The sequence below is a fragment of the Aristolochia californica genome, unplaced genomic scaffold (assembly GCF_029961685.1).
Source record: "Aristolochia californica isolate CCGP_79_NKW_82.1479 unplaced genomic scaffold, dmAriCali1.0.hap1 SCAF_10, whole genome shotgun sequence".
NCBI lineage: Eukaryota > Viridiplantae > Streptophyta > Magnoliopsida > Piperales > Aristolochiaceae > Aristolochia > Aristolochia californica.
The window spans coordinates 6,342,804-6,366,392 of NW_027181771.1; the positions used below are offsets into that span (position 1 = coordinate 6,342,804).

Sequence of the window (23,589 nt, forward strand, 5' to 3'; positions counted from 1 at the left end):
CTAGAAAACTCAGATTGAGAATCAGTTAGATAGGTAAGAAAATAGACTTAAAAATATTTATTTTTGTGTATAATTCTCCATATAAATTTTCATTCTTGATGGCATAAAATGGCTAAAAAGTTGAAGCTTTTTGTTGTTGCTCGAACCTCTCTTACAGTTTGACCTTTGCTGCTTCAAGTATCGATTTCTCTTTATAAAAAACTCTGATTGCCAAATTATTTTTGTGTTGGCTCATAGATATTTCAATAAATATATATTTTTAAATATGAAAAGATCAATATGGAGGTGTGAATGCCAAGAAAACAATGGGTACTAGGACTAGAAAGAGAAAAAAAAAAGATAGAATACGAACCTAAACTACTAGAGATGATAGATCAGAAAATTATCACGTTAGCTCTGTGGGTTGACCAAGTCAAATTACAAAACCTTATCTCATACCATGTTGAATTTATGGAAAAGAGAAAAACTTCAGTAACTTGATGTAATCTGAATACGTGAGCCCCTATTTATAATAAAGGAAAGTAGTAGAGTCCAATTACAATTAAACTACCCCTGTCCCAATTACACTGAAAGTCTAACACTTAAAGATAAGTTCTAACATAATGAAACAAGTAAACATAATTAAACACCTAAAAAACCTTTTAACTGAAACTCTTTTGTGTGTCCTCCTTCTATAATAATTCTGGTTCTATAAGATTGCTTATTGTCAGAGTCATGTAAGACTCTTTCATATTGTTGGAAGATGGGCTCAAACCCACACTCAAGGAAGGACCAAACATCCAAGAGACGTGGCAACATGGTAAATGAGAAGACTTCTCATAAAGATGGGACAAGGATGTAATTAGTCAAGGAGGAACATGTCTTATGTCTTTTCTTATGAAAACTTGTAATCCTAAGGGTATTATGGACATTGTAACATCCTCTCAAAAACTATAAATAGAAGCCCTTGTCTTGGGGTAGAACATTCAAGCCCTCTCCCCTTCTCTTAATTCGTCCAACCTCTCTTTTAGACTAAAGGTTCTCTCCTCTCCCTCTCTTACTTTGCTTGAGATACTAATCATGGGATCCTGAATTCAACATGGTATCAAAGCGAGGAAAGATCTTATATGGAGAAGGAGAAGATGGAGAAGGAGGGAGGAAGAAGAAGAAGAAAAAGAAAAAGAAACAAGAAACAAGAGGAGTTTCTTATACTTCCTTTAGTCTTCTTTCCAAATTCATGTTTTTCATTGTATTTTTAGCTCTCTCACCTTATGTTTCATATAGAAAAATATATATCGTTGGAAAGATATTTGAGTATAGTTTCTAATTCAAAATAATAGTTGAGAACAAATTTTTTTAGAAAGAGAAATCGACATTTTAAGCAGCAAAGGTTAAGCAACGGAAAAGTTTCTAGCAGCAACAGATAACTTCAAATTTCAAGTCGTTTTATGCCATCAAGAATGAGACTTTATATGGAGATTTATATATCAAAATAAATGTAGGTAAGTCTATTTTCTCACTTATTCAATCAATTCTCAATTTTATTTTTTATATGGAGATATCGATCTTGAAAGAGTCAATGGTCATGCTAGCCAAAGGAGAAAGATTGCTCAGTTCTGCCAGATTACATAGTCTGAAATCTGTCAGATTATTTATCTAAAAGAAGTAAATTTTATGAATAGATTTTATACTTTAATGGAAGGTATTTAAGTCTAGTTTCATAAGGATAAAACTTTATGTCAATTTGATCTATATTTAAGGATATATTCACATTGAAAGAATCAAAGGTCATGTTGTTATCTTATTGCATGCGAAGATCCGAATTTAAGCTGAATGTATTTGCTTCATTTTTTGAGTTACTATTATTGATCAACAATATCAGGAAATTATCTCATGATCTACCTTTGGAAAGTTTATTTTTGTTAACTAACAACATCTGGAAAGAATCTTTAGAAAATCATCTTATTTTCAGAAACTTTCCTTTATTTATTTGTCAAAGAGAAGAAGTATTCCTATTCTGAATTATAAACCTTTTTGGCCAGCCACAAATTTTTTGAGATTTTGTTGGTGATTTGGAAAGATTATAAGAATTTAATTTGATATCCTTGAGTATTAAAGCAAGGAACAATTGATTTTTTGGTAAGTGGTGCACCATAATACAAGAAAGTTTTCTTATTTATATTTGGAAGTGGTTGATTCTATGAAAGATCTTCTCAAGATCATGATTTGGTGGATAATTTGATTATCATCCTTTTGATTAGGAAAGATATGATTTTTAGCCAGCCAAGACTTTCCTTAATTAAGTGCACGATTAATTGAGTAAAGTTAATGAATCATGCAAAGTTGAAATTGGAAGATTGGGCTCTGATTCTTCCTTGAGCCGAGTTGGTTCAAGTAGTCTTGATTTGGTTTGGTGCTTTTCAAACAAATTTCAGCTATTGTGAAGTTATTACTACTAACCTTCTTAATTAGTGTGAAAAATAGAGATGGAAAATTAACCTAAGCGCATCATCAACTCAGGCTAGATCAAAGGGGATTCAAATATATTTTTGGTGAGCTTGTACTTAATCTATTCTTTCTTGAGTTGATTATTAGCCCTTGCCACTCCTAAGAGGATCAGTAGCTCTTGGCTTGAAGTTTACCAAGGCTTGGAAATTAGTTTCTTACTTCATCCTTTACAAGCAGCTTATTACTCAGTTCCAACTTATTATTTGGTGAAAATTCTCCTTATGTAAGGATGAACTTGTTGTAGATTATTTCATGTGTTCTTATTAAGGATTTTCATTATTTGGTATGTGTTATTTGTGCATCGATCCATATCCACTATTGCTATTGTGTCTCTCTGATTGAGACATTATTATTGAAGAAGGACTTCTCGGTTGTTGACTATTGTCAACATTGGTTATTCTGATGAAGAAGAAAGCACATAGTGCCCCCCAATATATTATCTTCTTTGATACCCATTACCCCCCTTGTTTGGCAGTTTTTCTCCTACCATTTGAGAGTCGATGTCCGGTGTTGGCACACTGTGATGGTGGAGCTTATTATTACAACTCTGAGCAATGCTTATAGACCTAATATCTACAAAGGATAGGAATGTGCCTAACATCCAGCGTGAGTCAAGTCTATTATTTACCCAAAATGTATTTTTTTGAGCTACCTTGAGAAAGTGGGTAGACTCTATGCCCCATAGTAGGGCTGCTTTTTTGCCTATGAAATTGAGGGGAGTGTATTTCTGACAATGACCATTTGACTGTAGTATGAAGCTTTGTCTTATGGCTAGGAGTGGATTTTCTCTCTTTTATATTATGCCAACTAGGTCTCTTAGTAAAGATCAAAGAGACCACCATCTTGAAGGGGAATGTTGGAAGATATGATGGACTGCCATTTTATATGGGAAGATCCTATCCACCTTTTGCAGCAAGCTAGGTGTTTATGATGTTCTCTTACCCCCAGCTTGAGGGTAAGTGTTGGAAGATGGGCTCAACCCCACACGACCAAGGAAAGCCCACACATCCAAGGAGAAAACCCACATGTCCACGAGAGGTGGCATCATAGTAAATAAGAAGATTTCTAATAAAGATGGCACAAAGGTGTAATTACTCAAGGAGGAACATGTCTGCTTATGTATTTTCTTATGAAAAACTTATAGCCCTAAGGGCATTATGGACATGGTAACATCCTCTCAAAACTATAAATAGAGGCCCTTGGTAGAGCATTCAAGCTCTCTCCCCTTCGCTTAATTCGTCCAAGCTCTCTCCTCTCCCTCTCTTACTTTGCTCAAGGATCTAATTATGAGATCCTAAATTCAACACATATATGCTCTTCAACAATGAGCACAATAAATGAGAAGTACCATGCTCATTGTTCCTAGAGTACTTAGACTTTAGTTTGTTCAAAATGTTTGTAGCTGATTTAAAAGATAAAATTGAATCAACTATTTTATTGCTCAATACTTTTGAGCAGTAGTCTCATCGCCATGACATTATCATATACTTTGGCAATGCCCACATTGTCCTATTCACAAATAGGTTTAGGGAACATTTTATCATCTAATGTTTTAGATGGGACATTTGGTGCTTCACAAATGGATTCCAACATGTCAAGGCTCTCTAATTGAATGAAAACTTTTATTTTATACTCCCAAACTTGATTGTGTCCCATCAAAATTGGAGTAAAGAGACGATGACCCTTTGGAAGATATTTATAGACTTCTAAGGGGATAGGAACTAAGGTATTGGTGCCTTTTAACTCACTCGAGATCTTTAATACTTAACCTAAAACCAAATTTTTTTAGTACACTTGCTCTGATAACACTTGTTATGTCTGATGAGGAACAAACCTAGAGGGAGGTGAATAGTTTGTTAACTTTCTTGCTAATTTCACCTTCTTTTTAAATTAAACTAATGCATTCTTATACTTTTAAATGATCAATGATCGAAGTTGATTTTTCAATTGAAGTTAGGTACAATTAATAGTTTAAAAAAAAATACACAAGCAACACACATTAACTTATAGTGGTTCACATTATTTTATGTGAATTGCAAATCACTCCTATGGTTCTTTACACCTTCGAGTTCCATTGTGCTAGCGTTGTCAAGTAGAACTTATATCAATTTGCTTCTAAGGCTAATTACAATGTTACCCATATAAGTATTGATGCTACTCAAGTGACTACAACAATCTGTTATGAATACACAACCTCACATATATTTACTATAGGACACTACGCATAGAAATTAGACCCACAAAGAGATTTTCCAACAGCTAACTAGGTTCCACATGTCTACATCCACACATGGATTTGCAACAGCTCACTAGGCACACTTATCTAGACACACGCAAGGATTTTCAGCACTGCTAGCTTACACAAGGTCCTATGGCTCACATAGTAGCAAACATGGCTTCTCAGCCTTTACTCATTAGCCACACATTCTTTTCTCAATCAACTTGAAATAAAGGACAGTTACGCCTACACAAGACTTGACTAGTGCTTGCAAGGGTTGCTTGTTTACACTTATGCACATACAAAAGTTTCCTATAGGACACTACGAATACACAACCTCACATATATTTACTATAGGACACTACGCATAGAAATTAGACCCACAAAGAGATTTCCAACAACTAACTAGGTTCCACATGTCTACATCCACACATGGATTTGCAACAGCTCACTAGGCACACTTATCTAGACACACACAAGGATTTTCAGCACTGCTAGCTTACACAAGGTCTTTTGGCTCACATAGTAGCAAACATGGCTTCTCAGCCTTTACTCATTAGCCACACATTCTTTTCTCAATCAACTTGAAATAAAGGACAGTCACGCCTACACAAGACTTGACTAGTGCTTGCAAGGGTTGCTTGTTTACACTTATGCACATACAAAAGTTTCTTCAATATGCAAAACCACAAATCAAGCCCAAGCATGTAGGTAGACCAATTCTAAGTACCTACTTTGTGTAACAAAAGTTAAAGTAGTCTTTAATGACTTGATTTTAGAATCCAGGCTTAAAGGAAATCTAATATTGGCTTTTTAAATTGGGAAAAAAGCATACAACATAACTCAATAGAGTAAATGATTCCAAAGAATAACCCATGAGTAGTAATATGAATATTAATGAATGATTTCAAAGTGTAATTGTAACAGTTCAGTGGACTCGATGAAGTACAGTCAATAGGTTGTAAAGAGCATGCATGTACTTGAATTTTGAAATTGCACCCTAAACTCTAATACTATGCAAAAACCTCTTCAAATGTCCAACATTTTAGAAAATATAAATAGATTTGAAAACAAAATGATCAAACAAGTTATAAAAGCTAGTTTTGAGTGGAAGTCAATCAAACAAGCACTCAAGGTGCAAAAATGCTGAATGAAATATGATCTTAAAGTCATTTGGCACATGATCAATAATTAGATGTTTAAGTATGCAAACAAGATTTAAAGGAAGAAGCATTGAAATACTTAGCTCAATGGAGAAAATTATCAAACTTGACTACTTTTTTTACTCTAAGGAGGTACAAACTCTCCAAATCGTGTGTGAGGGCTTAAAAAATTGAAGCTCACTAAGGCAAAAGTATAGGGCTTAAGAAATTGAAGTAGAGAAGGTAGCAGAGAAGAGAAAGGAAAAAAATGATGGGTTTTATGAATCCTAAAAAACCATAAATGTGAGTCTTGAAAGGAGACGATATGTTTGGGGAAAAAATAGGAGGAAGAAAAGGGTTATAGACTTGTGTCCTAACCGTCACTTGAGGTTCGATTTATAGATGAATAATATTATAATAATATAATAAATACCCTCACAATTTTAACTAATTACTTCAATGTCATCTTTATGAGATGATTCTTTATTTACTATCATGCCATCACTGTGTGGGCCTATGGGCCTTAAACCCATCTTCCACCTCTCTTGGATCTGTGGCCCTTCCTTAGTCTTGTAGACTTGAGCCCATCGTCCACACATTTGGACGTGTGGGCCTTCCTTAGTCTTGTGGACTTGGGCCCATCTTCCAACAAGTATAATTAATTGATTCAACATTTATAGAATAAACATACTTTGCTCAACTTGTAACCTTAAGGCAAATCTCCTATTTTAAATTAAATAGCACCAAACATGAGAATAGGCTTGAAAGGATGTTTGGAATACTAAGTGACCATTGTGTCAAAGGCTCAACTCAAAATTGCTTAAATGAAAAAAAATCCAATGCTCCAAAAATAAGCATTTTTAGGAAAAGACGACCTTTTATCCTTTAACAAAGATCAATCAAAATATTGCTAAAAGATTACAAAAAAATACGTAAAATTGTTCGTTTTGAGCTATTGATTAAAATGGTAAGTCACTTATAAGATTTGACGACCCATATATGCTGATTTGAGGCTTGCAATCCTCCTCTATGACAAACTAGACTACCAATGTTCGAACATTCATGATGTGTATTGAGCTTCTATGCAGGGAGGGATTGTTCAAATATTGATTTTATTCGAGCCCACATAGGTCTTTTGTGAATTAGTACTTTGGTCCACTAGAACACAAGAATGTCCTCTGTCATCTCCAATTTTAGATATACCATTTTGTTTTTCTTGAGGATCATGTGTTTAAGAAGAACATGGTCAAGGACGCTCCTTGCTCTTATATTGAAGCTTTATTTAGTCATGTTTTTTTATTGACTTCAATTCCTTTCCCACTTATCTATTACATTTTTGACCGAGCCATTGTGTGGTTGTAGTAGTTCTTGTCTGCTCCAATTCTCAATTATCCAAACTTCTGAAACTTCCTTGTCAGCTATCTAAAACTCCAAATACCCACATTTTACGATTCATTCCCACAAATATATATGGTCCAATGGTAGTGCAATCTATGATCATTTTCGTATATTATACACATAAGTCTCAAGTTTTCTCTCTTCAACCGATTTCCTTCTCATAGAGTGATGGTAGTGACAAGTATCTTATGTCAAATGTGTGTTTTATTCATACATTACTAGTGTTTGCGTGTTTACACCCCTGAACAAAATGGGGTTAATGATCGGTGCTCACTATCTTATGGAGTGATGGTAGTGATGAGTATTTTATGTCAAATGTGTGCTTTATTCATACATTACTAGTGTTTGCGTGTTTGCACCCCTAAACAAAATGGGGTCAATGATGGGTGCTCACTATCTTATGGAGTGATGGTAGTGATGAGTATTTTATGTCAAATGTGTGTTTCATTCATATATTACTAGTGTTTGCATGTTTATACTCCTTAACAAAATGGGGTTTAATGATCGGTGCTCACTATCTTATGGAGTGATGGTAGTGACGAGTATCTTATGTCAAATGTGTGTGTTTATTCATACATTACTAGTGTTTACGTATTTACACCCCTTAACAAAATGGGGTTAATGATCAGTGTTCACTATCTTATGGAGTGATGGTAGTGACGAGTATCTTAAGTCAAATGTGTGTTTTATTCATACATTACTAGTGTTTACGTATTTACACCCCTGAACAAAATGGGGTTAATGATCAGTGCTCACTATCTTATGGAGTGATGGTATTTCTTAAGTCAAATGTGTGTTTTATTCATACATTACTAGTGTTTGCGTGTTTACACCCCTGAACAAAATGGTGTTAATGATCGGTGCTCGCCGAGGTAATACAAAATGGGTCTACCCATGATTTTTAAACAGTCCAAGTTCCCAAGAATTTATAGAACAAGGTATTTAGTACCACCGTGTACATCATTAATACATTGCTAGCTGCCACTCCCTTGGAACATCTCCTTCGAGTTTTTATGGGGTATGATAAGGATGGGTAATTAACCATCTCAGGTTCTAAGCCAACTCAGAGATGAAGTCTACACTGGAAAACAGATGGAGAAAACCTTTCTTTGAAGTCTTCCCACCAAGGAAAATTTGGTGGATCCCTCTCAAATCCTTTTCTGAGGAAAAAGAGACCCTCACGACATGTTTTCCTTATCTTGACTCCAACAGAAGACAACTCATTGTCTTGATTCCACAGTCATCCCTCTCGGTTGAGACTTGGGATAGAATTAGAGAAAGGACAGAAGACTCAATAATAAGTTAAAGATGCAGATTGTAAATTTTTTACATGGTACAGAGTAAATCTAGCTATAACACAGAGCTAGAAGATTCTGAAAACCTTAACAAACATAAGGCTTGCATGCAAAAAATATTAAAGAGAACCGTTTCAAAGATTATGCAGGTAAGAATGATATAGAGGAAGAATCTTGAAGAGGGGAAACAAAGACAAAGAATGAATACCGTGGAGGGGAGTCTGAAGTGCCCTTTTTTTTTTCATTTTCTTAAGTAAATTATTTAGTGGTGGCCAACCCATAACCTTGAAGGTGGTTGGTTGTTTGTGAGCCCCAAGTATGAGAATATAGTGAGGATGCCAGAGCCACAGAGACTCTGGAATGGTGAGCAAATCTATTCGATGAATTAGGTCTGTCTCTAGAAAACATTCAAAGGGACAAAAGGAAGAGAAATAGCAGTCCATGGAGCTTGTTGACAGATTAAATCGATTAAAAAATGATATCTAATATTTATATAGTTCAATGTAAACAAGTTATCTGATCTCAACCTAATCTGAAATAAACATGTTTTGGCCGGGAGATTATTTATAAAACATGAACCAAATCATACAAAGTCTCAAGTTGAGATCCTATGAGAGGAGTTGATATGCAAAATACACAACAAGCATTTCAATTGTGGATAGTTAAGTACACCAAAGATGCCATAGCCTGGTCCATGTAATGATTATAGACACCTAGAAGAAAGTGAGGCTTCCATAGCTTTATAAAGTTCAGAAATTTGCTTTGTTTGATGATTATACCAGCTTTTCCACCATGTCTCCATCATCCCTCCAACCACCCATTATTTTATTTAACCCCATTTCTTTTTTCTTGTATGAGTTTGCTTACCCAATTCAGTTTAATAACAGAACTCCACTGCCAGTTTGATTATCTGCACTAAAAATAAGCCACAAGGGCCATTGCCACAGACCATAAAACTGTTCACATGTCTCTGTTGCAGATTTCATACATGGGATGAAGAAAAAGAAGAAGCTCACATGCTCATACATAGCGATCATTTCAAGAAGAAGAGCAGAATCACAGGAGAAAATAGAGTTAGAAAAGAGCAATTTTACAGTTGTTCTTCCTCCTACTCACTCTTGAGACATTCCCATTTCGTAATATTCAAAATACAGTAAAAATGAATTTTTGGATTGCCCACCCATCAGCCGCGAATTGGTAACACAGAAGAAAAGAGATGGAAGAGAAAATAATAGAAATTTCTCACCTTTGAGTGATCAGGAAGAGATACGAGAAAGGGATAGAATGATGTACTCAGTGAGCCATAGCCACCGGGGGCGAGAATCCGATGTTCCTCTGTGCCGGCAAAGCAAGCATGGGAGTATGATCCAAGAAATCCTTCAGTGCAACAAGAGACTGTAAAATGGCTCTAAGGTCTTCTGCGCTTGAGAACCCCGCGACCCCAACATGCCTCACTGCATAGAGATAGAAAGTGATGCATCCTTTTCTGAATTTAAACCGAGCCATTTCGCACCCAGAGAGGCCTCTTATCAGCTTCTTGTTCACTTCCCCGAGAGGAATCGCCGACGGCCAAGTTCGATCGACCGCAGATTTCATGGCTTCAGAGTCGAAGACAAAGAGAAGGACTTTGGACTTTTTGGTGCCGAGGCCGAGGGTGAGTGTGTGCCACGCATGGTGAGCTAGGATGGTGAAGTTGGTAGGCAAGAAGGTGATAGTGGAAGGGAAAGGAATCGAATTAGACTGTTTACAGGAAAGAGGGGGCAGAGAGAGGAGGCGCAGGAGCTCAAGGGGAGCAGCACGACGAACAGTAAAAGATTTCACCACGAATTGGCCCCCGAATCGGATACCCTTTACTTCAGAACTGAGTTTGAAGGAAGGATTGGCTGCGGATTTCTTCGACTGTTTCTGTTTTTTATCCCCTTCTGTCCCTTCCATGGAAGAAGAATGGAAGTGAAGGTCTCCAGTTTGTTCAGCATCTTTCCTTTCTTTTATACGCCCCATGAATCATGATGCCGAGAGTAAAAGCAAGGGCGGCCGACGTTTAGAGGAAATATGCGTTTTTTTTTACAGAATATGTTATCGGAAAGCCGGGTTTGATATTAGGTGAGAGAGGGATGAAATACAGATGAACATCTGGAACACTGTGGAAGAATGAAGTAGAATGTACATCTGCATTGCTTCCTTAATGCCCTTAGAAGACAACCCAAAGCAGAGCAGACTGGTTTTCTTTCTTATAATGCCCCACTTGCCATGAATGCCAGCCAATTGAACATAAATGGGTGCATCTGCTGTTTATCACTTTATTTTGAACAGGAAACTGGCTGATTTGGCCATCTTTCATTAAAGAGACTGCACAGAACAGGAAACAACACAATTAAAGCAATTGATTTAAATCTAATAATGTGTGCATTGATGACAATGTGACATCAGAATTGATGGTTCCAATAAGTTCACCAAAACGTGGGTTCACATACATAAAAACATTTGTTGATTGGGTCGGGGGTGTGGGTTAAATCGGTAATTACGGATCAATGAAGTTTTTTCTTCCTCAAGCTCTTATACACCCATAACTTGGACAATAGATAGAATTTGATTAAACTTGGTGGTTGGTCTTAAGATCCCCATTAAGATAGCTTTGATGATAATAGATACTTAAGGCACTAATTATATACATTTGATATGTCTTTCAACTCCAAAAGTCCAAAAGGATATCTATTTGATCACCTGAATACTAACTGAATTGGCCATACAAACAGGGAAGCAAGCAACCACGTCAGGAAGCACACCAACCCAACAATCTAGCAATGCCATCCTAGTGAGCATTGGATCTCAACACGGCAAATCGTACCCTCATGTTCGACCAAACATAAAAAGAAGAAAATGCTCTGAGAAGCCTATTTGCCTAGACATCTGAACAACTAGCACAAGAAGCCAACAAAAGAAAAGAAGAAAACAAGATCATGCAAAGAAAGTAGTTCGGGATCATCCCCATCTAAACAATATAAGAGAGAAAAAAGTATAGTCACTTTCAGAGCTCAGTGGGTAACGTTGAGAACTCAACTATTTAAATCGATTTTGCCCCAAATTTATGGCTCTTGGCTCCTAAGAAAAAATGACCAGTCTGAAGCACTCTTATACTTTGAAATCAATTGTGGAAATTAATTTGCCAAGTATTTTCAAGTTTACACCTTGAAATCCTTCTACTTTGTATTTCTCAAGCTAGAATATTTGCTCCCTAACTTTGAAATCCTATTATACATTTTAGCATATTGGTTTGTCCGGACTTTTACATGATCTTTGAAATTGAGGGCTGCATTATAAAATCTAAGCCTCAATGTGCCTTTTACTTTAAAATATTCTAATTGAACTTAATCGATCACACAAAACTTATACATTTGCACTTTGAAATCGTTCGTTAAAGTTCATATTATTAGTCGTGAGTTAAACTTCAAAATTATATATTATATTAAGTTGCTTATATAAATTCTCCCTATTTGAGAAACTAATCCATTTTATCAAGCTTAAATTTTGAAATCCTATTATTCAAGAACCCTTTGAGCTACTATTTACATAGAATAAATACTTAGGATCGAAGTATCTATTCATTGAGCTTGAATTGTGAAATTTGTCTATTGGAGAGGTATTTGTATTAGGTCAAGCCTTGGCAAGGCAAAATTGATTGAAAGAAGCTTGCATGGTTGAGAAGTAGCTACTATAAAATCATGTTTGAATTTAAGATGTTACTTGGTTGTTATATTATTCAAGGGAATATGTTGAAAATCCTTGTTGCTACTACTATTGAGCTACAAGTTCTTATATAAAAAGATAATGTTGATTTCTAGGGCCAACACATGAACCCAAGAGATCTCAACGGAAGGAGGGAAGAGGGAACTTTGGCACCTGGGAGAGAGAAGAGAAGTAACCAAGGGAGCGAAAGAAGGGGAAAAGAGAGAGATGTGTATGAACAAATTTGAGCCAAGAGGAAGAGGCTTGAATGCTCTACCATATGCCTAGAGGTTGTATTTATAATTATGAGAAGGTGTTTACAATGTCTACAATGCCCTTAGGATTTGATACTTCAAAAGAAAAAAGACATAAAAGGACATACACCATGTTCAATAATTACAATTCTCTATCATCCCTAAGAAAGTTTTCCTTATTTACTAACCATGCTACTCCTATACACGTAAGTGTCTTTTAACATTCCCTTTTATGTTGGTGTTTGTAACTTCACTTTGCAAATAATCTTGGTCCAGAAAGTTGTGTGCTTAAAAAGAAATTCTAATCTTGTGTGACTTGAAAAAGAAATTTTGATTGCCTTGGTTTTATTAATCTTGTTCTTGTTGACATCTTGCTTGTAGTCTTCATCTTGTGCTCATCTTACTTTCCCCCTTACTTGGATATTCTAGTCACATAAAATTTGATTACCACAACACGTGAAATTTTTTATTATTAGTTACCTCTTTCATGCACTTCTACTTCTCCCCCTCAAGCTGAGGAACTCTTTGTTATTTACCAAGAAACCCAACTTGCACAATATAATGGTAAGAAAAGAAAAATCACTCCTAGTCGTACGACAAAATTACATACACAAACTAAAATGGTCATAGTTTGAAACATACTCTGCTCAATTTTAAAGGCAGAAAACAACCCAACTTTAGGGCACAACAAAGAGAATACTCACTTTTAAGGGTAGCTCAAACACAAATTACTTTTTGGGTGAAGATTAAAAGACTTCACTAAAGCTAGATGTTGGGCACATTTCTATATTTTTTAGGTAGTGGGTCCATAGGCATTGATTTGAAGTGGTTTTAACAAAAATAAATTGAAGAAAGTACTTTGAGGAATTAAGGTGAGAATAAAAAGACAACAACTCTCATACTTCAAAAGGAAGGAAGTGCACAATGTAGCTCCTCATACTTACAAGTAAGAAGGAGGCATATTTAGACCTATAAGTAGATAAAAAGTTACCCGGTTTTACTCAAGAGGGAGGTAAAAAAATAATTCCTCTATGAATATGATAATTGAATAAACTTTAAAAAAAACCTTCAATAAGAAAATTTTGAGATGAAATATAATAATGGAAACTTTCTAAACATTGACTACTCATATAAGGCAATTATTTTTTTTGAATTTATGGAAAAGAGAAAATACTTCATTGACTTCATTAACTTATTATAATCAGAGTACATGAACCTCTATTTATAATAGAGGAAGGTAGTAGAGTCCAATTACAATAAAACTACCTTTGTCCAAATTACACCCAAACTCTAACACTTAAGGATTAGCCTTAGCATAATTAAATAACTCAATATAAATAAAAGACAAACATAACTCAAACTAGAACTCTTCTAGGACGTGACATAAGATAAAGATGTCAGCTCGTGGTTATCTTTGTGAGTTCTTGATCTTCCAAGTTATGTGATAAGGATGTCAGCTTGTGGTAATCAAGGTGGGTCCTACTTCTTATGTGCTTGGGCCCATCCTACAATACTCTTAGATATGTGGACCTTCCTTGGCCGTGTGGCCCATCTTACAATATTCTTAAATATGTGGGCCTTCCTTGGTCGTGTGGGCTTGGGCCCTATCTTCTAACACTCCCCCTCAAGCTGGGGGTGAGAGAACATCAAGAACTCCCAGCTTGTTGCAAATGATGTATAGAATCTTTTTGTATAAAATGGTAGTCATCCAATCTTCCAACACACCCCCTCAAGCTGGTTCTCTCTTCCATGAAGCCCAACTGGCCAATTCAAGGGGGTATAACATAAATGTAATAATAAGTTCCTCCATCATGGTGTCCCAACCATTGACATTTGATATTTTTTGCGGGGTATTAAGTTCCTCTATCATGGAATCCCAACCATTGACATTTTTTATATTTTGATGGGGTATTAAGTTCCTCCATCATTGAAATTTTTGATATTTTTTATGGGGTATTAATTTCCTCCGTCATGGAATCCCAACCATTGACATTTGATATTTTTTACTGGGTATTAAGTTCCTCCGTCATGGAATCCCAACCATTGACATTTTTTATATTTTTGGCGGGGTATTAAGTTCATCCGTCATGGAATCCCAACAGTTCACATTTTTTATATTTTTTACGGGGACAAATAAATAATGGTATGAGGCCACCTCTTCTTCAATAATATTGTCCCCAAAGAGACATAATAGTTGTAGCGGAATATAACACGACCATCTTCCAACACATATAACATGAACCAAATAATAAACTTTGTAAAAGAACCCATGAAATTATCCAATATAAAAATTTCTTCTTAGATGCACAAGCTTCATTTGTGCTCCCCCTATCTTGAATATTTTGGTCACATAAACTTAATCCACAACATCTAGAATAAAATACCTTTTTCTTCTACTTCTCCCCCTCAAGTTGGGATGTAATGGCAGTGATCCCAGCTTGAACCAAATATCATAGATGTAGCAATAAGACAAAATAACAGAGATGTATAAATAAGCCCTCAAACCAGAGAGAAGTGAGATATTTTCCTGATATATCAACTCAAAAAGTGACGCAAAACAATGGGCATAAATTTGGATTTTTCAATACAACAGAATACCAGCATGATCTTTGATTCGTCCAATGCGAATATATTTTTAACTATAGATCAGATTGGCATAAAATTTTCTCCTTCGAAAACTAGACTAAAATACCTTTCATTCAATTATAACTTCTCTTCATAAAATACAATTATCAGAAGATAAATAATCTGATAGATTTTGGTCTCTGTCATCTGACCGAATTAAGTACCGTTTCTCCTTTTTTTTCAGTATGACCATTGAATCTTCCAAGATCAATATCTTCTTATAAAAAACTCAGATAGAGAATTGGTTGAATGGGTAAGAAAATAAACTTATATATCTTTCTTTTGATATATAATTCTGTATATAAAGTATCATTCTTGATAGCATAAAATACCTTGGAAGTTGAAGATTTTTGCTGCTGCTTGAACCTTTTTTCGATCTGACCTTTGATGCTTCAAATATGGATTTTCTCTTTGTAGATAAATCCGATTGAAAATTGGTTGAATATTTAAGAGAAAAGACTTACAGATATTTCTTTTGATATATATATATATATATATATATATATATATATATATATATATATATATATATATATATATATCCATATAAATTCTCATTCTTGATAGCATAAAATACCTCCGAAGTTGAAGGTTTCTGCTGCTACTCGAACATCTTTTGCAATCTGACCTTTGCTCTTTCAAATATCGATTTCTCTTTGTAGATAACTCCAATTGGAAAAAAATCGTTTTTACTGGGAAAATAGACTCAAATATATTTCCTTCAATATATATTTTCAATTTCCAAATCTCAGTATAGAGGTTAAAAATGCAAAAAAAACTACGGGTGTAGGGATTGAAAAAAATAACTTCGAACCTAGACATAGTGTTTAGGGTTTAGAGAAACTGATCTCGTTATCTTTGTGGGTTGACCAAGTCAACTCACAGAACCTGCTTTGATACCATCTTGAATTTATGGAAAAAAGAAAATACTTCATTAGCTTCATTAACTTATTATAATTGGAGTACATGAACCTCTATTTATTATAGAGGAAGGTAGTAGAGTCCAATTACACCCAAACTTTAACACTTAAAGATAAGTCTTAGCATAATTAAATAACACAATATAAATAAAAGACTAACATTACTCAAACTAGAACTCTTCTAGGACGTGACCATAAAATAAACATGTCAGCTCGTGGTTATCTTTGTGAGTCCTTCTTGATCTTCCAACTTATGTGATAAGGATGCCAGCTTGTGGTAATCATGGTGGGTCCTACTTCTTATGTGGTTAGGCCCATCTTACAGTACTCTTAGATATGTGCGTTTTCCTTGGTCATGTGACCCATCTTACAAAAGATAAATTTTGTAATAAGGGAGATTTAGGACACATATTTGGAATCTAGAATTAAAAAAAAACTTTCTAAATAAAAAATTTCAGACTTTGTTCAAAAAGAAACTAAACTCATAATGGGAAAGGCTTCTCTTAAGAAAACTAATGTAATGTGAGATAAAAAAAAAGCTTTTAAGGAAGGAAAGATACTCAAATAGATTTTGACTAGATTTTGAACACAAATAGGAAATTACTAACATTAGAAACTCAAAAAGTGAAGCAATAAATTCAGCTTAAATTTGAATTTTTGCATCCAACAGGTTACCAGCATGACCTTTGATTTTTCCAATGTGGATATCTCTCTCTAGAAAGATCAGATTGAGAAAAAATTATTGAGATAGAAAGAAAACTCACATAGCTTTCTTTTGAGATATTTTTCAATATAGATTCTCAGTCATGTTAGTACAAATTGTTCTGAAATTTGAGGCTTTTGGCTGATACTCAAAACTTTTTTGTTGTTTGACCTTCTCTGCTTCATATGTCGATTTTTCTCTTTAAAAAAATATGATTTTAACAATTATTTTTTAGTTGAAAAATAGACTCAAAGATACTTCCGATGGTATATCATTTGATATATGAAATGTATGGTAAGATAGTGAAAAAAAACAATGAAAAAATAGAATTTGGAAAGTGTCAAACGCCCAGCCAATACTACCCAAAAGACCGATCTGTTAGGTAGCGAAAAGCCAAGTACTTAACTCAGACCACAAACTCTAACACCCATCGTTCCCAGTTTCCTATCGCTGCCCTCTGGGATTTGAACACGGAACGTGGTGCCTGGCTCTGATACCATGTCAAATGCCTAGCCAATACTACCCAAAAGATCGATCTGTTAGGTAGCGAAAAGCCAAGTACTTAATCCAAACCACAAACTCTAACAGAAAGAAGACTAAAGGGAAAACAAGAAACTCCTCTTTTTCTTTTTATTTTTCTTCTTCTTCCCCCCTTTCCTCTCCATCTTCTTCTCCTTTTCCATTTCAGATATTTTTCCACTTTGATACTATGTTGATTTCTAGGGCCAACACATAAACCCAAGAGATCTCAAGGGAAGAAGACAAGAGAGGAATTTACTATTAAGTTGTGGAGCCTAATTAACACCCTACACTGAGTTGGTCGCAGATCGAGGGGCATCTGGAGGGGCGCCGCTATTAGGGTTTTAATCATCTTATACCAAGGAGCATCTTGAGTTCCAGCCCAAGAGGTTAGAGAGAAACATCTTTAAGTATGCGATTTCTCTTGTAAAGTATTTCATCTTCATAGTGGATTACTTCAGCGGCGGAAGATAGGACGTAGTCTCACTTTGAGGTGAACCTATATAAATCTTGTTGTGCTTTTTCGTGTATTTCTCCTTTCTTTCGTGTTTATTATTATTGCTCTCGTTAGTTTGGAATTAGGGTATCTAATTCCTAACACTTACCAAGAGATCTCAAGGGAAGGAGAGAAGGGAGGAACTTTAGCTCATGGGAGAGAGGAGAGAAGAAACCAAGCGAGAGAAAGAAGAGGAAAAGAGAGAGACGTGTATAGACAAATTTGAGCTAAGAGGAAGAGGCTTGAATGCTCTACCCCATGCGTTGAGGTTGTATTTATAGTTGTGAGAAGGTGTTTACAATGTCTACAATGCCCTTAGGGCTACATGCTTCAAAAGAAAAAGACATAAAAGAACATATACCAACATGAATAATTATAATTCTATTCCATCTCTATGTAACTTCTCCTTATTTACTACTCATGCCACCCCTACATATGTAGGTATCTTTTAACAGTTGTCAAATTATTCAAGGGAATATGTTGAAAATCCTCGCTATTGCTATTGCAGAGCTGCAAGTTCTTATGTAAGCAAATGATGTTGAAATTCTCATTCTTGGATCTAGGCAAGATTATATAGTAATGTTATGAAAATCCCTTTATGGGCCTAGGTTGGTTGTGTAATTTGTTGTTGTAAAAAATGTGAGGGTGAGTGTATATAAGTAGGTTGTTGTGGTCAATTGAGTGGTATAAATCCTGATATGGGCAATATTTTAATTGGTCGTAGAGATAATTTGTTGTAATTGCCACTTAGCAAAAACATAGTAATGGAACTTTGAGGTGTTTTGGCAGGGATTAGTAATTTAAGATATAATTGTGACCACTATAAAATTTGTATATGTTCCTTCCAGATTTGAATGCTTATGCATGCACCTTTGAATATGAAATTGATTTAGCATATTGTTTTGAAGTTAAAATTATAAATCGCATGTAATATTAAGATTAAAATTAAATGGAACACTTATTCCACTTATTCCCTACCCTTCCCCTCCCCCCCCCCCCCCCCCCCCCCCCCCTCTCTCCAGAGATTATAGTCTAGGTGTTATACCACTAGAAACAATTTAAAAAGAGAAGGTATGGTTAGAAATTTTTTATTTTTTTTACCAAAATATTTTTTTTTAAAATAAAACAAAAATATCTTTTTAAAAGCATTTTCTAGATTACATGAGGATGTGACAAGGATACAGTGGAAACTTCTAGGGTAGGACAAGAGCAAAGTTAGAAATCTCACCTCATCAAGGGTTTAAGTTTGAAACGAGGTAAGGAGCTTGCATAGCTGAGTAGAGGAGGGAAGTGGGTACCAACCCCTCCTCTACCAAGGAACAAGGGGAGGATGAGAGCTCCCTTCTCCTTTTATATTCAATCAATATTTTATTTTTCACCCATAAAGAAAAATTGAGAAGGTAGACATCAACCCTCCAAACCCACCATGAAAAACAAAGGGGGGTGTAGGCCCTCCCTTCATGAAAGGAGGGGATCCTCCTCCTTCCCCCTTCTCTATCTTCAACAAAGAGGAGAGGGGAGAAAAATACCCTCTCTCTCTATGGTTTAAAGGAAGGCAATGCCCTCCACAAAAAATAAGAGGGCATCTTGTCATGGAGGCAATATGGTAGATGAAGGTTTGTTGGTTTACAACTCCCAAATTAGCCTACCTCACTAGAGGGCCATTGAGGGGGTGGACATCAACTCTCCTTCAACCCACCATGGAAGAAGATAATTACATAGGGAGAGTTTTAAAAGACTATAAGATTACCTTTTTTTTATTTGGATACTTGAAATTGGCGTTTTTGTAATTTCTCTATGTAGGAGTGTTTTGGTAAATTTTGATAAAATCTAAAAACATATTGTAACGGACCATACAAAGTGTCTTTAATTCAAATAATATAAGTATGAGCATATAGGATTATTTTTTGCAATTTTATATATCAAGGTATTTTGTTCATTTTGCACAAAAAAGAGGGGGAAAATGCCCAAAACCACTAGTCTTCAAGTCTAATGGAGTTTTTAAAAACCCAAAGCTAACAATCTAGTGGAAGCCTTACAATTGTTCCACCAATTGCAAAAAATTTAATATTAGCATGATCCAACATGAGACACTTAAACCTGACAAAACAAGATCAAGGGACTGACGGAACAGTCCAAACATCCACAAGAGAGAGCGTAGCTCTCTGGTTTCACAGCGAAACGAAACACGACGACGAAATCCAGAATTCTGTCCGTTGGAGATTTTTCCCCTTTCATTAAATATATATCCTTTAGGTTTTCCTGTTACAAAATGGCCCATGGGCCCAAGACAATACCCCCTCATCCCATTAAGCCTAATCAAATAACCCTATATACATATCCCAAATTATACAACAATTATGAATATAAATTACATTGAATATACATTTTAACATATCGTAACATCCCCTCTCAAATTGATGATGGTGAGTCAACCAGCAACAATTTGCCAACCAAAAAATTATGTCGGGATTGAGACAATGCTTTGGTGAAGACATCGGCCACTTGAAGATCCGAAGAAATGTACGGTAGAGATATTACCCGGCGCTCCAAAGTATCACGGATGGAGTGACAGTCAACCTCAATATGCTTGGTACGCTCATGAAAAACCGGATTGGCTGCAATCTGTATAGCACTTGTATTATCTGCATGAAGCGGTGTAGAGGAGGGCTGAGAAAACTGGAGCTCAGCAAGAAGACCACGGAGCCAAATAACTTTCGAACATGCAGTAGACATAGCACGATACTCGGCCTCGGTAGATGACTTGGACACTCGATCTTGTTTCTTACATTTCCAAGAAATTAGTGCATCGCCTAAAAACATACACCAGCTTGTAGTAGATCGACGGGTATCGGGGCACCCTGCCCAATCAGCATCACTGTAGGCAACCAGATGTAGCGCAGAGCCAGTAGGAAAGAATAAACCACGAGCAGGGGAGCCGCACAGATAGCGGATGATGCGCTGAACGGCCGCAAGATGAAGATGTCGAGGAGATGCCATAAACTGACTGACCTTATGAACAGCATAGGAAATGTCCGGGCGAGTAGTAGTCAAGTAGATGAGACTCCCGACTAGACGTCGATAGATAGTCGGATCATCAAGGAGAGTCCCTTCATCTTTCCGATATTTGACATTGACCTCCATAGGGGTAGCCACCGAAGATGTGTCCTCCAACCCAGCGAGTGTGATAAGATCTTGAATATACTTATGTTGGTTTAAGAAAATACCTTTAAGTGTGTGATGGACCTCCAACCCTAAGAAGTAGGTGAGGCGTCCAAGATCCTTCATATGAAAAGTGGCATGCAACACCTTCTGAAGCGTGGAAACCAGTCCAGAGTCAGTGCCAGTAATGATGATGTCATCCACATAAACCAAGAGAATGACCATGCCTGCAACAGACTTATGATAAAAGAGGGAGGAATCATACTGACTCTGGGTAAACCGGTGGAGAATAAGAGTGCTACGGAATTTCTCAAACCAAGCCCGAGGGGCTTGTTTAAGCCCATACAAAGGACGTCGTAGCTTGCAGACGTGATCGGGAGAGGATGTAGACATACCCGAGGGAAGCTTCATATAGACATCTTCCTGCAGATCACCGTGGAGAAAAGCATTCTTCACATCCATCTGATGCAATGGCCAAGATTGAGAGGCTGCAATGGCTAAGATAGTACGGACTGTGGTCATCTTGGCAACTGGGGCAAAAGTTTCCTCATAATCAATCCCATATTCCTGCCTGTTCCCCAGGGCCACAAGGCGGGCTTTGTACCGATCCAATGATCCATCGGAACGCAGCTTGACAGAGAAGACCCACTTACTTCCAAGAGGCCGAATAGTGGGAGGGCAAGCCACAATGTCCCAGGTGTGATTCTCCTCTAGCGCTTGTAGTTCAGTTTGGATGGCCTTTTGCCAACACGCATGTGCTATGGCCTGTTTATATCCAGAAGGAATGGAAATAGAAGACAAAGTAGCTACCAGAGATACAGGGGAGGGAAAACCATATCGGTCAGGAGGGTGAGAACTACGTGTGGATCGACGAAGATGGAGGGGAGCAGAAGTAGAGGGAGGATCAGGAGCAAGCGCTAGGTCAGAAGGGGAAGAGGGCAGCGAAGCAGTGGATTGAGGCTCATCAAAGCTCGGCAAACTAGACAAAGAGGTAGACGGAAGTGTAACTTGAGATGGAAAGAAATATTGGTTTTCAAAGAAGACCACATTCCGAGAAACACGGACTCGACGTGCCTGAGGATCATAGCAAACATAGCCCTTTTGAACACCGGCATACCCAAGAAATGCACACATAACGGATTGAGCTGTAAGTTTATGTCGTTCATGATCAGGTAAATGCACAAAACAAACACAACCGAACGTCCGAAGAGCTGTGTAGGACGGAGAGTAACCGAATAATTTAACAAAGGGAGAGACATGATGCAAGACAGGCGAGGGCAGGCGGTTAATTAAATGGACGGAGGTAGAGAGAGCTTCACACCAAAACCTAGGAGGAACGGATGATTCAATGAGAAGGGTGCGGACCATATCAAGAAGGTGACGATTTTTGCGCTCAGCAACACCATTTTGTTGGGGTGTCGAGGGACAAGAACGTTGAGAGATAATGCCTTTGTTTTGAAGAAATTCTTGAAATTCTGCCGACATGTACTCGCCCCCAGAGTCAGAGCGGAGTACTTTAAGGTGAGCGGAGAACTGGGTTTCAATGAGTGCAAGAAACCTCTTAAAAACGACAAAAACGTCAGACTTAGCTCGTAGGAAGTAGACCCAGGTAAATCGACTAAAGTCATCAATAAAGGTGACAAAGTACTTAAAGCGTGCATGCGAGATAACAGGAGCAATTCCCCAAACATCACTATGAATAAGGTCAAAGCAGTGGGAAGCATGCGAGGCATGATGCGGAAATGATAAAGTTTTACTTTTGCCAAGTTTACATGATGAACAATCAAATGACGTGTCACGAGACATACAATCTTGATTGCCTAATAAACCTGATTTAAATAATGTACGAAGTACAGCCGAGTTTGGGTGGCCTAGACGTCTATGCCACAACTTAGGGCCAGATCCAATAACATTACAAGCAAAAGAAAGTACAGGAGAATGTGGAATAACAGTGGATAGAAAGACTTTAAGTGGAAATAGCCTGCCCACTTTAGGCCCCTTCGCGATCACCTTCCCCGACGCTTGATCCTGCACAACACAGCCAAAGCGAGAAAACTGAACATTACAGTTTTTATCAACCAATTGACCAACAGACAAAAGGTTTGTCGACAGGTCAGGAGACACAAAGACATCAGCTAAAGATGGAGAGAGATCACCAACAGCACTGATAGGCAGAGTGCTGCCATCAGCAGTGTTGATGTGCAGATTGCCATCATACTTTCGGACATTCGAAAGAGATACCACATTGTTGGTCATGTGGTTAGAGGCACCAAAATCAAAATACCATGGGTGAGTAGAAAAGTTCTGTTTACCTGAGATACCAAAAGTAGAAAAGGCAGAAATGATCATCTGTTGTACCATTTCAGGAGTGAGAGTGGTGGAACTGGCAGGTGCTGGTGGAACAGGAATGATAGGGATTGAAACAGCAGGTGGCAATGTGGTAGAACTAGATGTACCAATGGATGCATGATAAGCGGTAGGCTTCCTCCGTGGAGGTCGTGTAGGGCAAACGGTGATGTGATGACCCGGCTTCTTACAGTAGCTACAGAATAGAACCGACTTCTTGGGGCAGTCCCGAACAAAGTGACCATAAACCTTGCAGTGGAAGCACTGAACAGAACTGGTGTCCCGACCCTGAGGCCTT

At 36.9% G+C, this 23,589-nt stretch overlaps 1 protein-coding gene across 1 annotated transcript; it reads right to left on the bottom strand.

The window, feature by feature from the left end:
* Positions 1 to 9,238: 9,238 nt before the first annotated feature.
* LOC137942677 (uncharacterized) lies at positions 9,239 to 10,672 on the bottom strand. Its single transcript, XM_068788409.1, has one exon. It carries the CDS (start codon positions 10,539 to 10,541, stop codon positions 9,834 to 9,836), a length of 708 nt encoding a protein of 235 aa, XP_068644510.1. The 5' UTR covers positions 10,542 to 10,672; the 3' UTR covers positions 9,239 to 9,833.
* Between the last annotated feature and the right edge of the window lie 12,917 nt (positions 10,673 to 23,589).

Excerpts from the sequence above, each read along its gene's own strand:
- LOC137942677 (XM_068788409.1), bottom strand. The coding sequence starts at position 10,541 with ATGGGGCGTATAAAAGAAAGGAAAGATGCTGAACAAACTGGAGACCTT.